The 19,725-nt window shown below is 42.0% G+C and overlaps 1 protein-coding gene across 1 annotated transcript in view; it reads left to right on the top strand.

Moving 5' to 3' along the window:
- Window positions 1-19,497, top strand: part of LOC311242602 (solute carrier family 4 member 11-like) — a 121,683-nt gene extending 102,186 nt beyond the window's left edge. The window contains exons 17-20 of the mRNA XM_084331584.1: window positions 1,224-1,397; window positions 3,107-3,302; window positions 10,757-10,926; window positions 17,548-19,497. Coding sequence (XP_084187710.1) covers window positions 1,224-1,397; window positions 3,107-3,302; window positions 10,757-10,926; window positions 17,548-17,614 — 607 coding nt within the window. The 3' untranslated portion in view covers window positions 17,615-19,497. The remainder of the gene's footprint in view (window positions 1-1,223; window positions 1,398-3,106; window positions 3,303-10,756; window positions 10,927-17,547) is intronic.
- The last annotated feature ends 228 nt before the right edge of the window (window positions 19,498-19,725 follow it).

Below are 19,725 nucleotides of genomic sequence, written 5' to 3'. Positions count from 1 at the left end.
TCGCACACCAACGCACCAAGCTGTGGCAAGCTAGAGTGGCTCTTTATTTCCTAGACAGACTTTGATAATACCCCCTGAGAGGCACTCATAGATTTGTTATTATTTCCCTTAAAGGAACACGCCAACTTTTTGGGAAATTCGCTTATTTGCCATCTACCCTGGAGTTAGACAAGCAGATACATACCCTTTTCTTCTCTGTGCAATGCATTAAAGGCTCTGTGAACATAGTGGAGCGTACTGTGAGCGGACCGGACTCTGCGCGGCATGTCCGCAGTCGTTTGAGGTTTCATAGTCGAGCGTACCACCGCGTACCAATTACCAAGGTCGATGTCAACCAACACGCAGAGCAGCCTTTTGTGACACCAAGTGAGCGACGCTTCGTGTATGCGCGGACCTCTGCAGGGTATGTATCTGCTTGTCTAACTCCAGGGTAGATGGCAAATAAGCTAATTTCCCAAAAAGCTGCCGTGTTCCTTTAACTCTGATGTATGTATCGTCTGTGTCCAATAGTCCCGGTGACATTTGACTGTTGCACAGGCCAAGATACAAGGTTTCAAAAGGTGCTCGATACTGCCGTCTAGCTGGATGCGGCCGGTATTGCACTTTGGCGATCTCAGACTCATTCCCTATGGTAACACAGAGGTCCCCGGATGAATAATGAATAAAAATATCGTAAAAAAAGGAAAAACTATCAAATAACGTACATATACGTGGTTGCCGTTCAACGGTTGTCGGCCAAACACGTGTATAATCGCTGTTGGCGGGGATTGAGTTAATTAAATGTTTTTATTTATTTTTATTTTTGTGTTTATCGCTTTATTCTACTGGGCAGTCCAGTAGAGAGAGAGAGAGAGAGAGAGAGGTGAAACGGGAGACAGGGTGGGGGGAAGACATTCGACAAATAACGACGGGTTCGGGAATCGAACGCGTTATGTGGTTCGCCACTGGGGCGCCCTGTTTTAAAAAAAATATATATATTTTTTTTTTTTACCCCTTTTCCCTGTTACCCTCCGAAAGGCCTTTTTACCCTCTCACCAGGCTGTCATTGTAAATAAATAATGCCTGGTTAAATAAAGGTTAAATAAATAAATATTGGGCAGGGATGAGTGTGCAGCAACAGGACCATGTGTTTAGTTACTCTTTATTAGTCCTTCGGTTTGTCTTATACCGGTCAGAGATGCCACATTCATCAAGTGGTTTGTGTGAATGTCCAACGCCAACAGGTTGTTAAAAGGCACGACATTCCACTGGGACTTAATACTGACTGGCATCATCAACATCGTCATGTCCTGTCTGGGGTTGCCATGGATGCACGCCGCCTTCCCACATTCCTCTCTGCATGCCCGCCAGCTGGCCAAGGTGGAGACGCACGTGGAGAACGGGCACCTCTACACCACGTGAGTCAAAAAGCAAAGGCGATAAAAAGTACTTTTAGAAAGGCTTATGAGCAATTTAGGGATAGCAACACTTAAGATGTTTTGAGGTGAATTTTGTTGTTTCATAGGCCTACCTGACACAGACTTTGTTAGTTAGCGAACAATCACCCAAAACTAAGACATAACAAGAATTCCTGTTTGTACCACATTCATAACACCTGAACAAGAGCTTCTTATTGGTCATATGAACACGTATAACAATAACAATCATCACACAGCATCTGAACAGCTTTCACAATATAAATATTTAAGCCATGTTTTTCAGTTAAAGTTGTATATATTTAGGAGGACATATATTTAGAAAATTCCACTTAATACATTTGCTTACTGTTCCACTAAGTATTACAACCTAATAAAAGCTGAATACGTATTCAATCTGTGCATATGAACGTGCAGCATGCTGCTATGAAGCTCTTATCTGGTTAAGATGTTTCTACAAACCCACATGGTGTTTGAAAGTGCGACACCAAACAACTGGAAGACATTTTCACACATAAGTGAGGGGATAGACCACTACACTTCCGCGTTACATTGAAATCGGGGAGGAGATTGCGGGGGGAGCAAATGAATGAATGTGGATGAGAGCCGTGATGTAAGTGGTTGCAGATACGGCTGTGGGGGTGCTAGAGACATGATCGAATAGACGTTTATGCGCCTCAATCTCCTGAACACGGCGCGACCCATTCCTAATCGATCAGAACTAAATCGGCAGAGAAAAAGCCCATTTTAAAGCACCTATTCCGCATGCACATGCGCAAATTGCCCATGGAGTCTGGACGAAACGAGATGACGCACGAATGAATGTGGACTGTTCCATCAGAGGGGGGAGCTTCGGTGGCAAGTGTCCTTTCAGCCGAACAGGATAATTAAAAAATTATCCCACTAAATGGCCAGACGCGTCTTATGGCGACATCTACAATTACCTCATTGAGTCTCCAGGTAGACTAATGTTTATATTTAAGTGCAGCGGTCTGTAGCCACTCACATTACCACCGAAGCTCCGCCCTCTGATGGAACAGTCCACATTCATTCGTGCGTCATCTCGCGTCGTCCAGACTCCATGGGCACTCTGCGCATGTGCATGCGGAATAGGTGCTTTAAAATAGGCTTTTTCTCTGCCGATTTAGTTCTGATTGATTAGGAATGGGTCACGCCGTGTTCAGGAGATTGAGGCGCATAAACGTCTAATCGATCATGTCTCTAGCACCCCCACAGCCGTATCTGCAACCACTTACATCACGGCTCTCATCCACATTCATTCATATGCTCCCCCCGCTATCTCCTCCCCGATTTCAGAATCCCGGAAGTGTTGCGGTGGTCTATCGTCATGGTGCGTTCAGTGTTTGACTCAGACTCCCAAGATGCAACACTGAGTGACACAGGAAGTTCTTCATACTAACAGCCATCAGACTGTATAACGCCTCACTGAGCACAGAGTAACCGTATAAATCCTTGTATTTTACATTTTCATTTTACTGTATATTTTTGGACTGTATATTTTTGAATGTATATACATATTTTAGAACGTATATCTTTGATTGTGTATTCTTATTTTAGATTTTTGATGACCTAAAAGTTTATTGTATCTGTGGTGCTGAACTTCCCTCAGGATTAATAAAGTGCTTCTATTCTATTCTATTCTATTCGTCTCTGCTCGTGTCTCGTCGCAGCATCGTCAGCGTGAAGGAGACACGTCTGACCGCCCTGTTGGCCAACATCCTGATCGGCGTGTCAGTGTTCATGCTACCTTTCCCTCTGCAGTGGATCCCCAAGCCTGTCCTCTACGGCCTCTTCCTTTACATCGCAGCCACCTCCCTGGACGGCAACCAGTTGTGGGACCGCATGGCCCTGCTGATCAAGGAACAGGTGAGAGGAAACGACACAAGAGGCTGTTGGTTGCTCTGTGGTTGGTCTGTCTGTATATCTGTCTGAGTCATTCTGGCTTTTATGTGATTATTAGGCTTATTTATCTTCAGTCCTGGAGCCTACTCAGGGCTCTACAGTGCGACCGTATTGCTCGCATTTGCCCCTAGAAATATGTGTGTGCGAACTGGAAAAATCAATTACTCGCACGGTGTGCGAGTGAAGATTACAGCCTCAGTCGTGCTTTTTTCTCTCTGCTGATAATCGTTAAACAAACTACAAGTCCCACATTGCACTCAAGCCAACGGTCCAATCACAGTAGAGTGACGTGACTGGTTTCAAGGGGGAAAAGGGAAATGACCAATCGGAAGCTCTCATTTGCCGTTTTACTTGCTGAAAGTCCGCCATTGCGATGTGCGAGAGTTTTCCGAGACAGTAACTTATTCTAGTCTTACCAATAGCAATAGATTTTAGAACACCTAGATTTATCGATAGCAATAGTAATATAACGTTAATGCAACAAAACGAATGCCTTGCTTTGTTAATCATAACGTTGATGCAGTAGCGTATGTCGTTGTGTTGGCTGTAACGGACACGAGAATAACATAACACTGTGTACACATTAAAATTGCGATAATTGATTCTAACATTTTCAAATCGATGCAGTTGAATTTTTCCCTTAGGATCGATGCATTGTTACACCCCTACACCAAAGTCACTGGCCCACTGTGCGTGTGTGTGTGTGTGCTAACTTGGCTAGCGTTATCAACAGCAGAGGTGGGTGCAAGCGGTGTGACGTAATTGGCAGAATCGACTGTCAATCAATGGTCTACCTGACTCATAAACAATGTTTCTGTACTGGAGGTGTACGGTATTTAAATTTTTTTAGAAGAGCAACACTAGCCAAAACATAGGCATTGTATGCATAAAAGGGGCTAAAGTTAAGTGACTGTTACTTTTGTAGCAGTAGTTTTATTTGATAGTTTATTTGATAGGGACAGCACATGTTAATGAACATCAAGTACAAAATACAAAATGTAAACATGCAGGGTTGTAGCAAGAGCTAATTTACACCAGGAGACAGCAAAACTCTTTCAATAAATAAATAGCCTGCTTAGGGTAAAAGCATTGTGACAATCAATGATAAAAACAACAATAAAAACAAGAAACAAGTTACATAAACTAAATCAGATAAAAAATGATCACAGTTCTGGTTTGCCACTTTGAGTGCCACTCACGGCTTTTCTCGGGTTTACGACCTGACCGTTGAATGCCACGCCCGAGTATTCTCGGGTATTCTTTTTTAAAATTATTATTGGCGATCTGAAATCATATTGCATCACGCGAGCCTACCGTTGGAGATCCAGGGACCGCCGGCGCTCAGATGTGAAAAAAGCGCCCCCTATCGTCTCCCAGATGGTAAATCACCCTTTTGGAATGGACTCAATGAAAGTGAATGGGAGAACGGATTTCTGACTCCACATTTTACTTCTCACTGATGCAGCCGGGGTCTACCAGAGTTCATTCTGGAGCCTCTGAGCCGCGCGGATCATGTGTTATACTTGTTAGATTGTGATCAAACTGGCCAGTATCACGTCTTCGTCTGTTTGGCTCTCCATCCAATTCCTCTGCGTTGTGTACTTTTAATGGTCCTGACGTCTCCGATACTGGTAGATAAGATCCTTATCTTCCCCCATTAGTGCAATCCATAAACCATAATACTCCTCCACTTCCGTAAGAATTCGACACTTCGACAACGTGAGATACCTTGTGAGGAAAAGCGTTGTTTTATTTCTCTAAACAGAAACCTCATAATCAGATGTTATCAGATGTTATCAAATTGTATCGTCCTTGAAGAGTCTATTCTAATGATCTTTCGGTGTGTTCAGATTGTCCTTTTGTGATTCAGTCCAATAGTGTTCAGGCCTGTTCGTTAGCCTAAGACCATCCTCGTGGTAGCCGAAGCTACTGAGGTCGTGGCATTCTTCCTCCCCCCCCCCCCCCCCCTCTCTCGTGATGAGAGGAGAGAAGGTCCTCTGTGTGATCTCAGTCCTACTCGCTCTCGGTCAGATTCTAGTCTGAGTCAGATTCTAGTCTGCCTTACAGCCGGAAACACCGTTCGACTCATAGATGTTCGTCGTCGCAACGACGGCCCCGCCTTCTGGTTGTCATGCGACGTGTTGTCATGACAACTGCATAACCTTTAACACTAATAAACTCACGTTTCATTAAGATGAACCTCTCTCCCTCCTGCCCTGGGCCTACAGTACACTCTTATCAGTTTGTTCCTGCTAAGGAATGCAAAACATTGGGCTGGCTGCTAAACATTCTGCTGTGCTGGCTACTGCCTCTTCTTCTATCACCGTTTTCTAAAGTGAACCATGCACATTTCGATACCACCGTTTTAGCTGTGGTCACTCCCCCCAATCTATACATCACATACATTGAAAAAGCACCATTTTCTCTCAATCCCCCCTTGATTCTTATCACCCCTTCAGAATCATAAACTACTTGGTTTTTCAATTAATTATACCCAAAAATAGACTCATAACAATTAGGGCCCCGCCGTCTGCTGTTTTTCCTCGTTTTCCATTACCCGCATCACACCCAAACCAGAAAGGATAAACAACGGTCATGGAGGAGAGAGAGAGAGAGACAGAGAAAAACACAGATTGCAACTTTCCAAACGACACACCTAAACCCTTCGGCCCCCCTATTCGGTACCCCACGTCCAAATCAGAGCGCTCCCTTCCCTCTCTTACAGTACACCTCCCATCTCGGGCCGGTCCCGTCTTCTAGGCAAGGGCCCCTTTCAGTGACGGCTCCTTTCCTGAGCTGGTCCCCCCTCCAGGGCGCGGTCCCCTAGGCAAAAATGTCTCCCCTGGTCTGCTCCTGCTCAGTGTCTCTGGCTGTCCTCTCCACATCTGCTCCTCCACCGCCGCCGTCTCCTCTCTCTCGTCGTGGATGATCTGTGTACCAGGCGTCGGTGCCTGGCCCCTGCGGCTTCCTCCTCCTCCAGTCTGTCCTCCTGGTCATCTCCATCGCTGTCGGTGTCATTCCCCCCTTGAAAGCAGAAACACAACACCGGCAGTCGTCTGTCCATTCGACTTCCCTTGTTTTGCTATTAGTCTACCATGGCTTTGGGCCTGCAGCTCGTTCTCTATATATTTTTCTCTGCAAGCCCCTATTTGTTCTCTATTAGTCCCCCACCTTCTCAACACCCATATCTAATCCTACAGGGCTGTTCCCTGTTTTGTTGTCTTCCGGCGTGACACCAGCAGCTAAACGATACCCACTCGGCGCTCTACGTTTGTCCCACGGTTGACCCCCAGCGCGCGCCAGTTCTTTCTGGTGACGTGTCCCCTCAAGACTCTGCCTATTTATTAGGTGTGAGAAGGCCCCACTGGAGATCGAACTCCCTCTTTATTCAATAATTAACCCATTCAAATAACTGCACCATCTTTCTGTGCAATTCTTATTTAATCAATTAATAATTAAACTCTATATCTAATATTATTATTATAATAATAATCCACTCTCTGTGCTCATTAGATTGACTATTGAATCACTCCCCCACTCCGCCACTAGATGGTAGTACAGGCCTATATCTAAATATTCCCCTATGGGTAATGAAAACTCCCCAGCACTACCCCCCCTCCGCCACTAGGTGGCGACCTACTCCTCCTCCATGGTGTTTTAGTTGACGTGTCATTTCCTGGTTCTTTATCTGTTATTATCACGGCCATCTTGTATCATCCCCCTCGTGGCCCCTTTTGCGGCCATCTTGTCTCATAATGGCTACTCTCTCACAAACAAACGCTGCCCTCCTTTTTCAAGGCCTAACAACAAAACAACTTCCTTAGAGTCTCGTCGGCCAAACAGGTCATAATGATGTCTGCAGGTCACATGACAATAGATGATTTACTAACATGCAAGTACTGAACAGGTCAAAAATAGACTGAATGCCAAATGACGGTAGGTCTGAGAAACGTAGGTAGATTCTCCCGACTCACAGTCCCGCGTTCCCGCCTCTTGCGAGGAAAACAACCCTTATATTACAGACCAACAAAAATGGAATTAACCCCTTAGAACACTGCCTTCCTTCACCGGCCCGTTTGTTTTTCATTCCCCGTAGATAAAACCCATCTTGGTTCCTCAAAACACCATGGCTCTCTGCTCATATTATTACAGCTGGCTTCTCTCTGTCGAACTAGAAATGTTTACGTTTACGGATTCACTATCTGTTCGTTTTTATTTGGCTTAAAATCAAAACAACCGTGTGCACAGTGAACTCACATTTTTGATCGGAGCGCTGTTTCCCCTACAGCGCTGGTTCGCCTCCTGACCGCTCGACTCGCCGCTCTCTCCCAGGGCTGACCGGCCTTGCTTCGATCATGATTCTCCCACACATTGATGACTGTTGTCCACTGTCGCCCCATTATTGAAAAAGTCTTTATCCGTTGTTCTTATCTCTTGCTTTCTGGCTGTCATCAACAACCAACTGTTCCCGTTGTTTTAATCTCTTGCAAATCCGGGTCACGGCACCAACTGTTAGATTGTGATCAAACTGGCCAGTATCACGTCTTCGTCTGTTTGGCTCTCCATCCAATTCCTCTGCGTTGTGTACTTTTAATGGTCCTGACGTCTCCGATACTGGTAGATAAGATCCTTATCTTCCCCCATTAGTGCAATCCATAAACCATAATACTCCTCCACTTCCGTAAGAATTCGACACTTCGACAACGTGAGATACCTTGTGAGGAAAAGCGTTGTTTTATTTCTCTAAACAGAAACCTCATAATCAGATGTTATCAGATGTTATCAAATTGTATCGTCCTTGAAGAGTCTATTCTAATGATCTTTCGGTGTGTTCAGATTGTCCTTTTGTGATTCAGTCCAATAGTGTTCAGGCCTGTTCGTTAGCCTAAGACCATCCTCGTGGTAGCCGAAGCTACTGAGGTCGTGGCATTCTTCCTCCCCCCCCCCCCCCCCCCCTCTCTCGTGATGAGAGGAGAGAAGGTCCTCTGTGTGATCTCAGTCCTACTCGCTCTCGGTCAGATTCTAGTCTGAGTCAGATTCTAGTCTGCCTTACAGCCGGAAACACCGTTCGACTCATAGATGTTCGTCGTCGCAACGACGGCCCCGCCTTCTGGTTGTCATGCGACGTGTTGTCATGACAACTGCATAACCTTTAACACTAATAAACTCACGTTTCATTAAGATGAACCTCTCTCCCTCCTGCCCTGGGCCTACAGTACACTCTTATCAGTTTGTTCCTGCTAAGGAATGCAAAACATTGGGCTGGCTGCTAAACATTCTGCTGTGCTGGCTACTGCCTCTTCTTCTATCACCGTTTTCTAAAGTGAACCATGCACATTTCGATACCACCGTTTTAGCTGTGGTCACTCCCCCCAATCTATACATCACATACATTGAAAAAGCACCATTTTCTCTCATACTGTACACACGATGGATCAATACATTTATCGATTTTTTCGAATGGCGATCGGAAATTGGAATAAACCATTTGGATACCATCTGACCTTAGGTAAGGAATCTATATTATCAGTGTTAGGATAATCAGACTTGTTTTCACTGATATATAAGCGTTTATGTGATATGTGATATGGCTGTTTTGACTGTAAAAGCCATGAGGAAATAAGAGCAGCAATTATCAGCGCACGGCACGAGCGTGCGTGCGCACACATATACTATCGATCATCTAGCGTTTATTTGAAAACGATTCATAAATAGGCCGACAAATGACAACGTTCTGGAATATTCCAGTAAAAGGTGATTATCATAGGCATGGGTTGTTTTTCCCCGGAAAACGGGTGATTTTCAAAATGCTATCAAACGGAAATGAAGCGATAAAAATACAATCTGCCTTGCCAATGTTGACTGGAAAATGAGTCTTTGATAAGCGACGGGCAGATTAGACACATAGCCATAATTTAAAACATAGATTAGGCGATATTAACGTTAACATTGGCCGTGGATGGTGGCATTCAACGGGGTAAAAAGGAAAACACGGCCCGGCACTGAAAGTGTTAAGATGCAGTTTAAGATGGGTCTTGAACATGGAGTATGTGGGGCACTCTCTAATCACAACTGGTAGGCTATTCCAGTAGTTACCACCTTTAACAGAGAACACAGTTTTAGCAAAGGTAGTATACCGAAAAGGCACCTTACAGTCCCCTCTACTGATGGCCCTGGTGGTAATGCCAGTGTCTCCTTTTTGTTCAATGTCACTGCCTTTTTATTAGGCCTAGTTGTTGGCTACAACTTTGCCACAGTAGGCATTAATCACTTAATAGTTCAAATGTCTGTGTCCCATTCCCGTTTGCACGCGCAGATACACACACACGCACACAGTGGGCCAGTGACTTTGGTGGTATGTGCTATTGCATAGATGTGTATCCCGTTCCCGTTTGCACATGCACGCACAGTATACATTTATTAAAAAATAAATAAAAAAACCATTACTTGAAATATTTTTGCTGTGCTCCTAAATATATTTGTGTGCTCCTAAATTTCTTTGTGTGCTCCTAAATTTTTTCATTTGGGAGCACATGTGCTCCTTGGGAAAAAGGTTAGCGTAGAGCCCTGCTACTGTGTAATTACGGTCTTGTACCACTGTCCTGAGGTCCTGCTGTTACCCTGCTACTAGTTGGATGTCCTTCCACTGTGCTGAGTTGTCCTGGCATTGAAGCAAACTAGTGCAGTGCCCATTCGGGCCGTGGCAGTTCAGACAGAGCATGTGCCCGTTTGGAATGGGCCAATTGCTTGCCTCCGGACGTGCTGCTTGCAGCGTTGTGGAGGCCTGCGGTACAGCTGCTTGCAGCAGACACACTCTAACACTGTACTCCCTTGGGTACAGTGGATGCGAAGGACAAGTACTATAGCACCACCATTTGGCCAAATGGCACTGAATTCGACATTGCACTCCCATGGCATAGGTCCTCAACAATACACCTATCAAGCACAAAGTCGATTGGATGAACAGGATGCCCAGATTTAGTGGCATGACACCCCAGAATAGTGCAGGACATCCAGGACAGTGCTAAAACACCACAGGACAGCAGCAGAACTTCGGAGGACAGGACCTTTTACGTCTCAAGACAGATGTGGTAGGGCTCCCCAGAGCACTACCTGACACCCCATGACAGTGCCAGGACATAATATTTAGTTGCATGGCAGCCAACGAGTGGTACAAAACTATAATTACATTGATTTAACCATCTTCTCTCAGTCTGACTTGCTTTGCCGTCTGTCCATCTGTCTGTCTGCCTATTAGTTAGTGGTCAATCTATCACTGTCTGTGTCTGATCTGTTATCTAGGGAACAATCAATCAATTTGGATTCCAGGACACTCTAGCATAGCAAACGCAGTAAAACAATGCAAAACACTGTCTGATTTGATCACTTCTTCCCGCTCTCTCTCTCGCTCTCTGCAGACTTCCTATCCTCCCACCCACTACATTCGCCGTGTGCCCCAGAGGAAGGTCCACTACTTCACAGGGCTGCAGATCATCCAGCTGATTATCCTGTGTGCCTTTGGCATGTATCCACTGCCCTACATGAAGATGGTCTTCCCCTTGTTGATGATGCTGCTGGTCCCTGTCAGGTAAGATCATCCTGATAGGGTAGGAGCAGGGTTCGAATTATCACCTGAGAGCTATGGGGGCCCCCTGATTTTTCTTTTTTTACAATTTTTTTCCTGAAATTGTGGCTGTTTTCGAAGTCATATTTAGATGAATATCTCATTAGGATTAGTCTAATACTAAGTAATAATGACATCACACAACAGTCTAATCATTAGACTGTTGTGTGATGTCATTATTCAGTCTCATTCTTAACCATCAATATTTGTTCATTTTCTTACTCACCTCTGATATATAATGCCATATTTACTTATTTGCATTTTGCATCTGATAAAATACAACAATTTAATTTGAAAAAATTAGACAATTTATGAACTTGAATTAACATTTATTTGTCTCTGCACTTACAGTATAAATCAAAAACGAACTAAATAAAATAATCGAATGGGAAATAAATAGTTGTATGGCACAACAGCAGCATTTATCAGGATACAGTAAGTAACATTATCATCTGATAATAAAATGAACATAAAATAAATACTTGTATAAATCTAAATAAATAATGTTTTTTTTCCTGATTTTTCTTTTTTTACAATTTTTTTCCTGAAATTGTGGCTGTTTTCGAAGTCATATTTAGATGAATATCTTATTAGGATTAGTCTAATACTAAGTAATAATGACATCACACAACAGTCTAATCATTAGACTATTGTGTGATGTCATTATTCAGTCTCATTCTTAACCATCAATATTTGTTCATTTTCTTACTCACCTCTGATATATAATGCCATATTTACTTATTTGCATTTTGCATCTGATAAAATACAACAATTTAATTTGAAAAAATTAGACAATTTATGAACTTGAATTAACATTTATTTGTCTCTGCACTTACAGTATAAATCAAAAACTAACTAAATAAAATAATCGAATGGGAAATAAATAGTTGTATGGCACAACAGCAGCATTTATCAGGATACAGTAAGTAACATTATCATCTGATAATAAAATGAACATAAAATAAATACTTGTATAAATCTAAATAAATAATGTTTTTTTTTCTGATTTTTCTTTTTTTACAATTTTTTTCCTGAAATTGTGGCTGTTTTCGAAGTCATATTTAGATGAATATCTCATTAGGATTAGTCTAATACTAAGTAATAATGACATCACACAACAGCCTAATCATTAGACTATTGTGTGATGTCATTATTCAGTCTCATTCTTAACCATCAATATTTGTTCATTTTCTTACTCACCTCTGATATATAATGCCATATTTACTTATTTGCATTTTGCATCTGATAAAATACAACAATTTAATTTGAAAAAATTAGACAATTTATGAACTTGAATTAACATTTATTTGTCTCTGCACTTACAGTATAAATCAAAAACTAACTAAATAAAATAATCGAATGGGAAATAAATAGTTGTATGGCACAACAGCAGCATTTATCAGGATAAACAACACTCAGTGACTGCATGTAGTCAGAGCCAGAGCTCAGCGATCACTGTGTGTTGTTGTAGCCAGCGGGTAAATCGCGATTTTTTTATTTGTTTGTCATGACAAACCAATTACATAATCCAACATATGTGTAAAGGCACAACATATTCCAGTTAACGGTATATTTTTTTAATGATTTGTTACGGCGTAGTCGTTCTATATGAATTGAAAATGGGGGACCCTGATGTAAACAAGACAAACGTCTTTCTCTGGTCTGCATCCCCTTAACAATTGTGTGTATTGAGCCGTACTGTATTGTACCCATTCTGCAATCTGTTAAATAAAGTTTTCATTCATTCATTCATTCATTCATTCAGTCAATACTTCCATGCGTATAAATTGAGGAAGCAAGCGAGTCCGCGGCCGCTCGCTCTGCCGCGCGCGGCAGCGCCAGAGCGGTGGATAGGGGGGCGGGTCACGTGGGGGTCGCGGCCAATCAGAGGAACCCGGAAACCGAATTCCGTTGCGGAAAGGATACACGCTTCCCAAAGTGGGGGTCGCGACCCCCAGGTTTGTCGAGAGCCGCCGCGGGGGGGGTCGCCAGCTGATTAAAAAAAAATATATATATATTTATGCAGTCAAGCCACTGAACTTAGAAGCAGGCCAGTGTTTCTAGTTGCAGCAGCGCAATAGTTAGATAACCTAGGTGGGGAACAACCAGGAGATCACTGCAACTCACACAAGTTTGATCTCAATGGTTGAATAAAATAAAAATCTCTCTCTCTCCTCTCTCTGTTGCTCTCACACACACAAAGGGAGCCGCATGTGATTGGTGGAGGCAGGACCCTTACAAAAAACTGTTGTTGCTAATCATTGACACATGCTAGCCTGTAATAATACCCCCCAGAAAAATCTACTTTGCATTTGATATATTGCAAATATATGCCATCACACACACTGGCATTTAAAGGGTTAGAATCTTTTAAGTTGAATAAAAGATTGTATTTTTTTCAATCTGACATTACAAAAAAAACTCAAAATCAGTGTTGTTGCTAATCATACATATGCTAGCCTGTTTTTTAACAATAATTTGTGATGCCATCACAAACACTGGCATTTAAAGGGTACAAATAAAAAAATTCCTGCACCAGAATGCAGGAAATTAAGTCTTTGTAACAAAAGATTTCCTGGTGGGGGACCCCCAGACCCCCTGCTTAACACTTTGACTGCCATGAAACGTGTTTAGACGTCATTGCTGGCCATGCTCAAGTTGCCGGAGGACGCTGTACAGCGTCCTTATATCAATATTTCAAAAATCTGCGATCGGATTCATATGTCCCCTCCGCTGGCCTGAGATCCACCAGCAGGACCCACTGAGCTCTCTGGCGGTTCAGGAGCGCCATCTGGTGGCCGATCGGCGCAATCGCTTAACAGGATATGCCATAGAGGTTGTGCTAGACGTCCGTAGTACTTCCGGGCACTCGCTATAGGTCCCGGGACTCTGGCTCGTCACGCTACACAGTGATCGATTGCCAATAACTCGATAAACAACATGATTTGGACGTATATACCATTATACAAGCTGGAGATGGACCGGGTAAATTTACATCCCATAATGATAAGACTTCTACTCTACGATGATCGCCCAACGGCGCGCGGAGACTGGGGTGAGTTTCAGCGTGTAACGTTACCGTCTTCGATACTAACTGCTATTATCAACATTTGACCCACATTAGATGATTGGTATAACGCTGCCCACGGAATTATAAACGCCCCCTAGCCCATCCGGTCAACATCAGATGACGTGTAGTAACTTCTAGAAGTACGTCTAGTTGGAATTTTTTATATCGCGCTGATTGCCATAAAACTGTATTGCATCATCAATATAATGCATTTGGGGCTATAGATCACGTTCTGGAGAAAGCTGCAGAAAGAGATGAAAACATACTTATACATTAGACCATACTTTACTATGAATATGTGAATGAAAAAGTTTAACGTTGCTACACAATGAACAATACATATAGGACTTTGAATGGGCCCTAATAATGGCAATGTAGCAATAGAATTTAAAAAGTTATAGCCATGCAAAGAAGGGGTACTTCTCCATAGACAAATAGAGCCGGCAACCTATGGTATATCATGAATTTAACCCAAGGCAACCAAAGTGTTAAAAGGTGGCCTGACTGGGGCTATATTTTGCACTATATTTCCTGGCCTGAATGATTTCCCCAGTCCGGCCCTGGTTAAAAGCCTCCAATGCTTATTAGTGTGTGTGCGTTTGAACGTTTGCATGTTTCAACCATACATTTCCATTTATAAATGGTAACACCAAGGTCCCTGGATGAATAATGAATACAAATATTGAATAAAGGAATAAACGACCAAAACCCGAGATATCTCTGGTCTGGCAGCCAACACATGTCCAGTTAACCCGACTTATCTCGGGTTTGGCAATTAATGTGTTAAGAGGTTAACAGTGTATGTATACAGCAACAATCGGTGGTGGTCGGGGGTGGTGAGCTGTAAGGATGGGTGGTGTGGAGGCAGGGGTACTGTGGGAAAGGGTGTGGTGTATGTTTTAGTTTTTCTATTTTCGTGAAGCGAGTCTACAAGAGTTTATTGTAGACTTGTTTTTCAAGTTAAACCTGCAATAATAATTTGCTGACCTCTAGAGGGCAGCAAGGGGCAAGTAAACAAAACTCCTTTCTCCCAAAACGAAAGCCCCATCACGTATAAACTAGTGCTGTCAAACGATTAAAATATTTAACTCGATTAATCGCATGATTGTCCATAGTTAACTCGCGATTAATCGCAAATTAATTTTTTTTTTTTTTTTTTTTTTTTTTTACCTTAAACAGATCTTTTTCAAGTTCCAAGTTTTAATACTCTTATCAACATGCGAGTCAACAAATGCTTGCTTTGTGCAGCCATTTAACACAAAAGGATGACCCTCATGCATTGCAAATTTGCATCAAATTCAAAACAGAGTGATGCACAAAATAACTTAAAAGAAAATAATAATTTAAAACAATGAATAAAGTGTGCATGAAATAATAGGGGAAAGAAAACGTTAGGAACTTGTTACATTCACACACACAAGGGCTGATTAATCACACACCCCCCTCTCTCCCTCACACACACACTCTCCCAGCTCTTTTTCTCTTTTGCCCCTTCCTCATCTCTCTCACCCCCCTCTCTCTATATCTCACACACACACACACACACACACACACACACACACACACACACACACACACACTTCAGAAACAAACATAGTATCAATGAGAGCATCAATAATACACCTGAGTGAAGTCTAGTAAAAAAAAAAAAATGTTTTTTTTTTTTTTTTTAGTTAATCTTGAGTTAAAAAAATTAGTGGCATTAATATAATCGGGAGTTAACGCGATATTAACGCGATATATTTGACAGCCTTAGTATAAACATAAACTGCCTTTCAACCTACATACAATTTTCTCTTGGGCATATCCTGGTTGTTAAACAAGGTAGGTGCTTCACCTATAAAAATAATACTGTTCTAACGGCACAATATTAACTCTTTCAGTGCCACGCCTGGTTTTCCGTTTTACCGCTTGAATGCCACCATCGGCGCCAATGTTAACGTTAATATCGCCTAATCTATGTTTTAAATTATGGCTATGTGTCTAATCTGCCCATCGCATTATCAAAGACTATTTTCCAGTCAGTGCTGTGAAGGCAGATTGTTTTTTTATCGCGTCGTTTCCGTTTCAGAGCAGTTAGAAAAGCCCCCGTTTTGATATAAAAAACAGCTCATTCTGGAGCATTCTATGAAAATCGTCTTTTAGTGGAATATTCCACAACGTTGATATTCGTCGGCCTTTTTATGAATCGTTTTCAAATAAACACTAGATGATCAATATTATACGTGCACGCAAGCACATTACGGCCGCGCACTGATAATCGCTCCGTTGATTTCCTCACAGACTTTTACAGTGAAACCGAAAGAAGAACAAAACAGCTTATAACTTCATCAAACTTACTCCGATTATCCTACCACTGATAACATAGAGTCCTTACCTGACATCAGATAGTATCCAACTGGTATATTCCAATTCCTGATCACCATTCGAAAAAATCGATACGTGTATGGATCCAACGCGACACTGTAGATCTCCATGATCCGCGGGGATCTGAGGCTCCAGAATGAACTGTGGTAACCCCGGCTGGATCAGTGAACTGGAAAATGTGGAGTACCGGATTTTTTTCCCCATTCATTTTCATTGAGTCCATTCCAAAATCACTTATGTCATCTGGGAGACGACAGGGGGCGCTTTTTTCCACAGTGATCACCGGCGCAGCTCGGCTATACTCGGGTAGGCTCGGGTGATGCAATAATTTTTCAGATCGCAAAAAAATAATAATAATAATAATAATTCCGAGAAATCTCGTGAGTGGCACGCAACCACCTATAAAAAAACCAGAGAAATCTCGTGAGTGGCACTGAAAGAGTTAAAGGCATGCAGAGTAGAATTATCCTAAAAAAACATCCTAGTCTCATACAAACATAATCCCTCTCAATCATCACATATGACCCACTAGAAGTGCGTGGCGATGTCTTTATGTGTAGAGATCTTTCCCTCTGCCTGTATTTTCTTATTTTGCTGTGGGGCAGAGGAGGAGTATTTGTTGTCTTCATATGAATACATTAGCCATGTCCAAATTCTATTCTATCCATACTAATAATACTGTATACTGTATTTAACTGTGTGAGATGCATTAACAAAAATCCTCCTCAACCATTGTTAAATTCGGTGTTAAACAGCCGATGTGAGTCGATGGTCGATGGGATGATGTGAGTCCAGACCAACAACTTAGCCTTTCATTCAACCCAAATGTAAATTCTGACATATCAAGAGCTTCCCATAAACATTGAAGATGCTGTTAGGAGTGTGTTTAAAAAATAAAAATAAAAATTACGGTATGTATTCTTAGCATTTGAAAAATCCTCACCTTATTATATTGAAACAATGTTGACAAGCGCTTCATTTTGACACCTTTTTTGGGCTGTTTCGATGCCATGGCTTAGTGGCCAATGGGGGTAGATAGATACTACTTTGATGGGAGGGGGACAATTTGTCTTTGTGTCAGTAATATGAACATTTTATGGTCATTGTAGCCTAATGTTATGTTATATCTCTTTTATTTTGGATATCAGGGCCAACCTGCTGCCGAGGATAATCGATGCCAAATATCTGGACATCATGGATTCACAACACGTGTAGAGAAGAGGAGTGACCCTGTGAAAAGACATTCTTAAATGTCTCCAATACAAGGGAACTAAACTTAGAATTCACCCATCATGTCGTGGACATGGAATGCATCTGGACTGCCAGAGTAGAGATGTATGACGAGGTCTTACCACGCGGGCAGCTGGCTGACGTCAACCTGATGGGATGGATGACCAATTTCACCTTTCATTTATTTTCTCACCATTGAACTGAATATATTTACAATCGGTGTAAGTGCCTTTTATATTTAACGTATGCTTTGTCGTTACTGTGTACAACATCATGTTCATTTGATGGGTCATTCTGTTTAGCTGTCCCTCCTTTAAAAACACTTTCAGTGCCGGCCGTGTTTTCCTTTTTACCCCGTTGAATGCCACCATCCACGGCCAATGTTAACGTTAATATCGCCTAATCTATGTTTTAAATTATGGCTATGTGTCTAATCTGCCCGTCGCTTATCAAAGACTCATTTTCCAGTCAACATTGGCAAGGCAGATTGTATTTTTATCGCTTCATTTCCGTTTGATAGCATTTTGAAAATCACCCGTTTTCCAAGGAAAAACAACCCATGCCTATGATAATCGCCTTTTACTGGAATATTCCAGAACGTTGTCATTTGTCGGCCTATTTATGAATCGTTTTCAAATAAACGCTAGATGATTGATAGTATATGTGTGCGCACGCACGCTTGTGCCGTGCGCTGATAATCGCTGCTCTTATTTCCTCATGGCTTTTACAGTCAAAACAGCCATATCACATATCACATAAACGCTTATATATCCGTGAAAACGAGTCTGATTATCCTAACACTGATAACATAGATTCCTTACCTGAGGTCAGATGGTATCCAAATGGTTTTGTTTCAATTTCCGATCGCCATTCGAAAAAATCTATAAATGTATTGATCCATCATGTGTACAGTATAACACATGATCCGCGCGGCTCAGAGGCTCCAGAATGAACTCTGGTAGACCCCGGCTGCATCAGTGAGAAGTAAAATGTGGAGTCAGAAATCCGTTCTCCCATTCACTTTCATTGAGTCCATTCCAAAAGGGTGATTTACCATCTGGGAGACGATAGGGGGCGCTTTTTTCACATCTGAGCGCCGGCGGTCCCTGGATCTCCAACGGTAGGCTCGCGTGATGCAATATGATTTCAGATCGCTAATACAAAAAATTATAATAATACCCGAGAATACTCGTGACCGTGGCATTCAACGGTCAGGGTGTAAACCAGAAAAAAGCCATGAGTGGCACTCAAAGTGTTAAGCACATGCTTCATGTTCTGATTTTTGTTTAGAGTTCATTGTCAAAAGTGAAGTTCACGATGTTTTAAATGCTATGGAGAAATAATTTCACCAAGTGAAGACCTGATAGTGTTTTGTGCATTGGTTTTCGTATTCTTCACTATCCCTCTAAAATATGTAGCATTCATCGACCAGATTTCAGACAATAATAATACTTAATCATTCAAGTATTAAGAATTTCTCGTTACATCTGAATGTACAGTCAAGTATCACCAGATATTACAAAGATACATTTTGATTCGTCACAACTACTTACTTAAAACCACTAGTCCAATTAATTGTGAATATGAAAAATACATGTGCATTTTAAGTGAAGCACACACTATTTTAAAGTTGTATAATGCTCATTTCATTGTGCATTGTAATACTAGATTTAACTCGAGGCATTACCAAATGAATGAAGCCCATTGGGTAAACTGAATGCTTGTTTTTCTTCATTACACCACACAAAATATAATATCAACCCCCTTTAGAGTAGTCATGGGTATTACACATGTTCCACACATTTACATATTTCTTTCTTCGGGCATTATAGAAGTACCAATTTGCAAACCATGGTTGAGTCTCAGCGGTCGACTACCGCTACCACATCACTGTTACTCTTGGTAGTAAGCTGTGAATCTGTGGGTAAAATGTTAGTGCAGTGCCTCCAATAGATGGCAGTAGAAGCATTGGGAATGGAGCTGAATGCAGTAAGACATAGGTGCAGCGTGTATATGTGTATGTGTGTGTATATATATATATACACACATATATACAGTGTGTATGGATATATACATACATGTTTGTATGGCAAATA

The sequence above is a fragment of the Notolepis coatsorum genome, assembly GCF_963971535.1.
Source record: "Notolepis coatsorum genome assembly, chromosome: 16".
Lineage (NCBI taxonomy): Eukaryota > Metazoa > Chordata > Actinopteri > Aulopiformes > Paralepididae > Notolepis > Notolepis coatsorum.
This window is presented reverse-complemented; position numbering and strand designations above follow the sequence as displayed.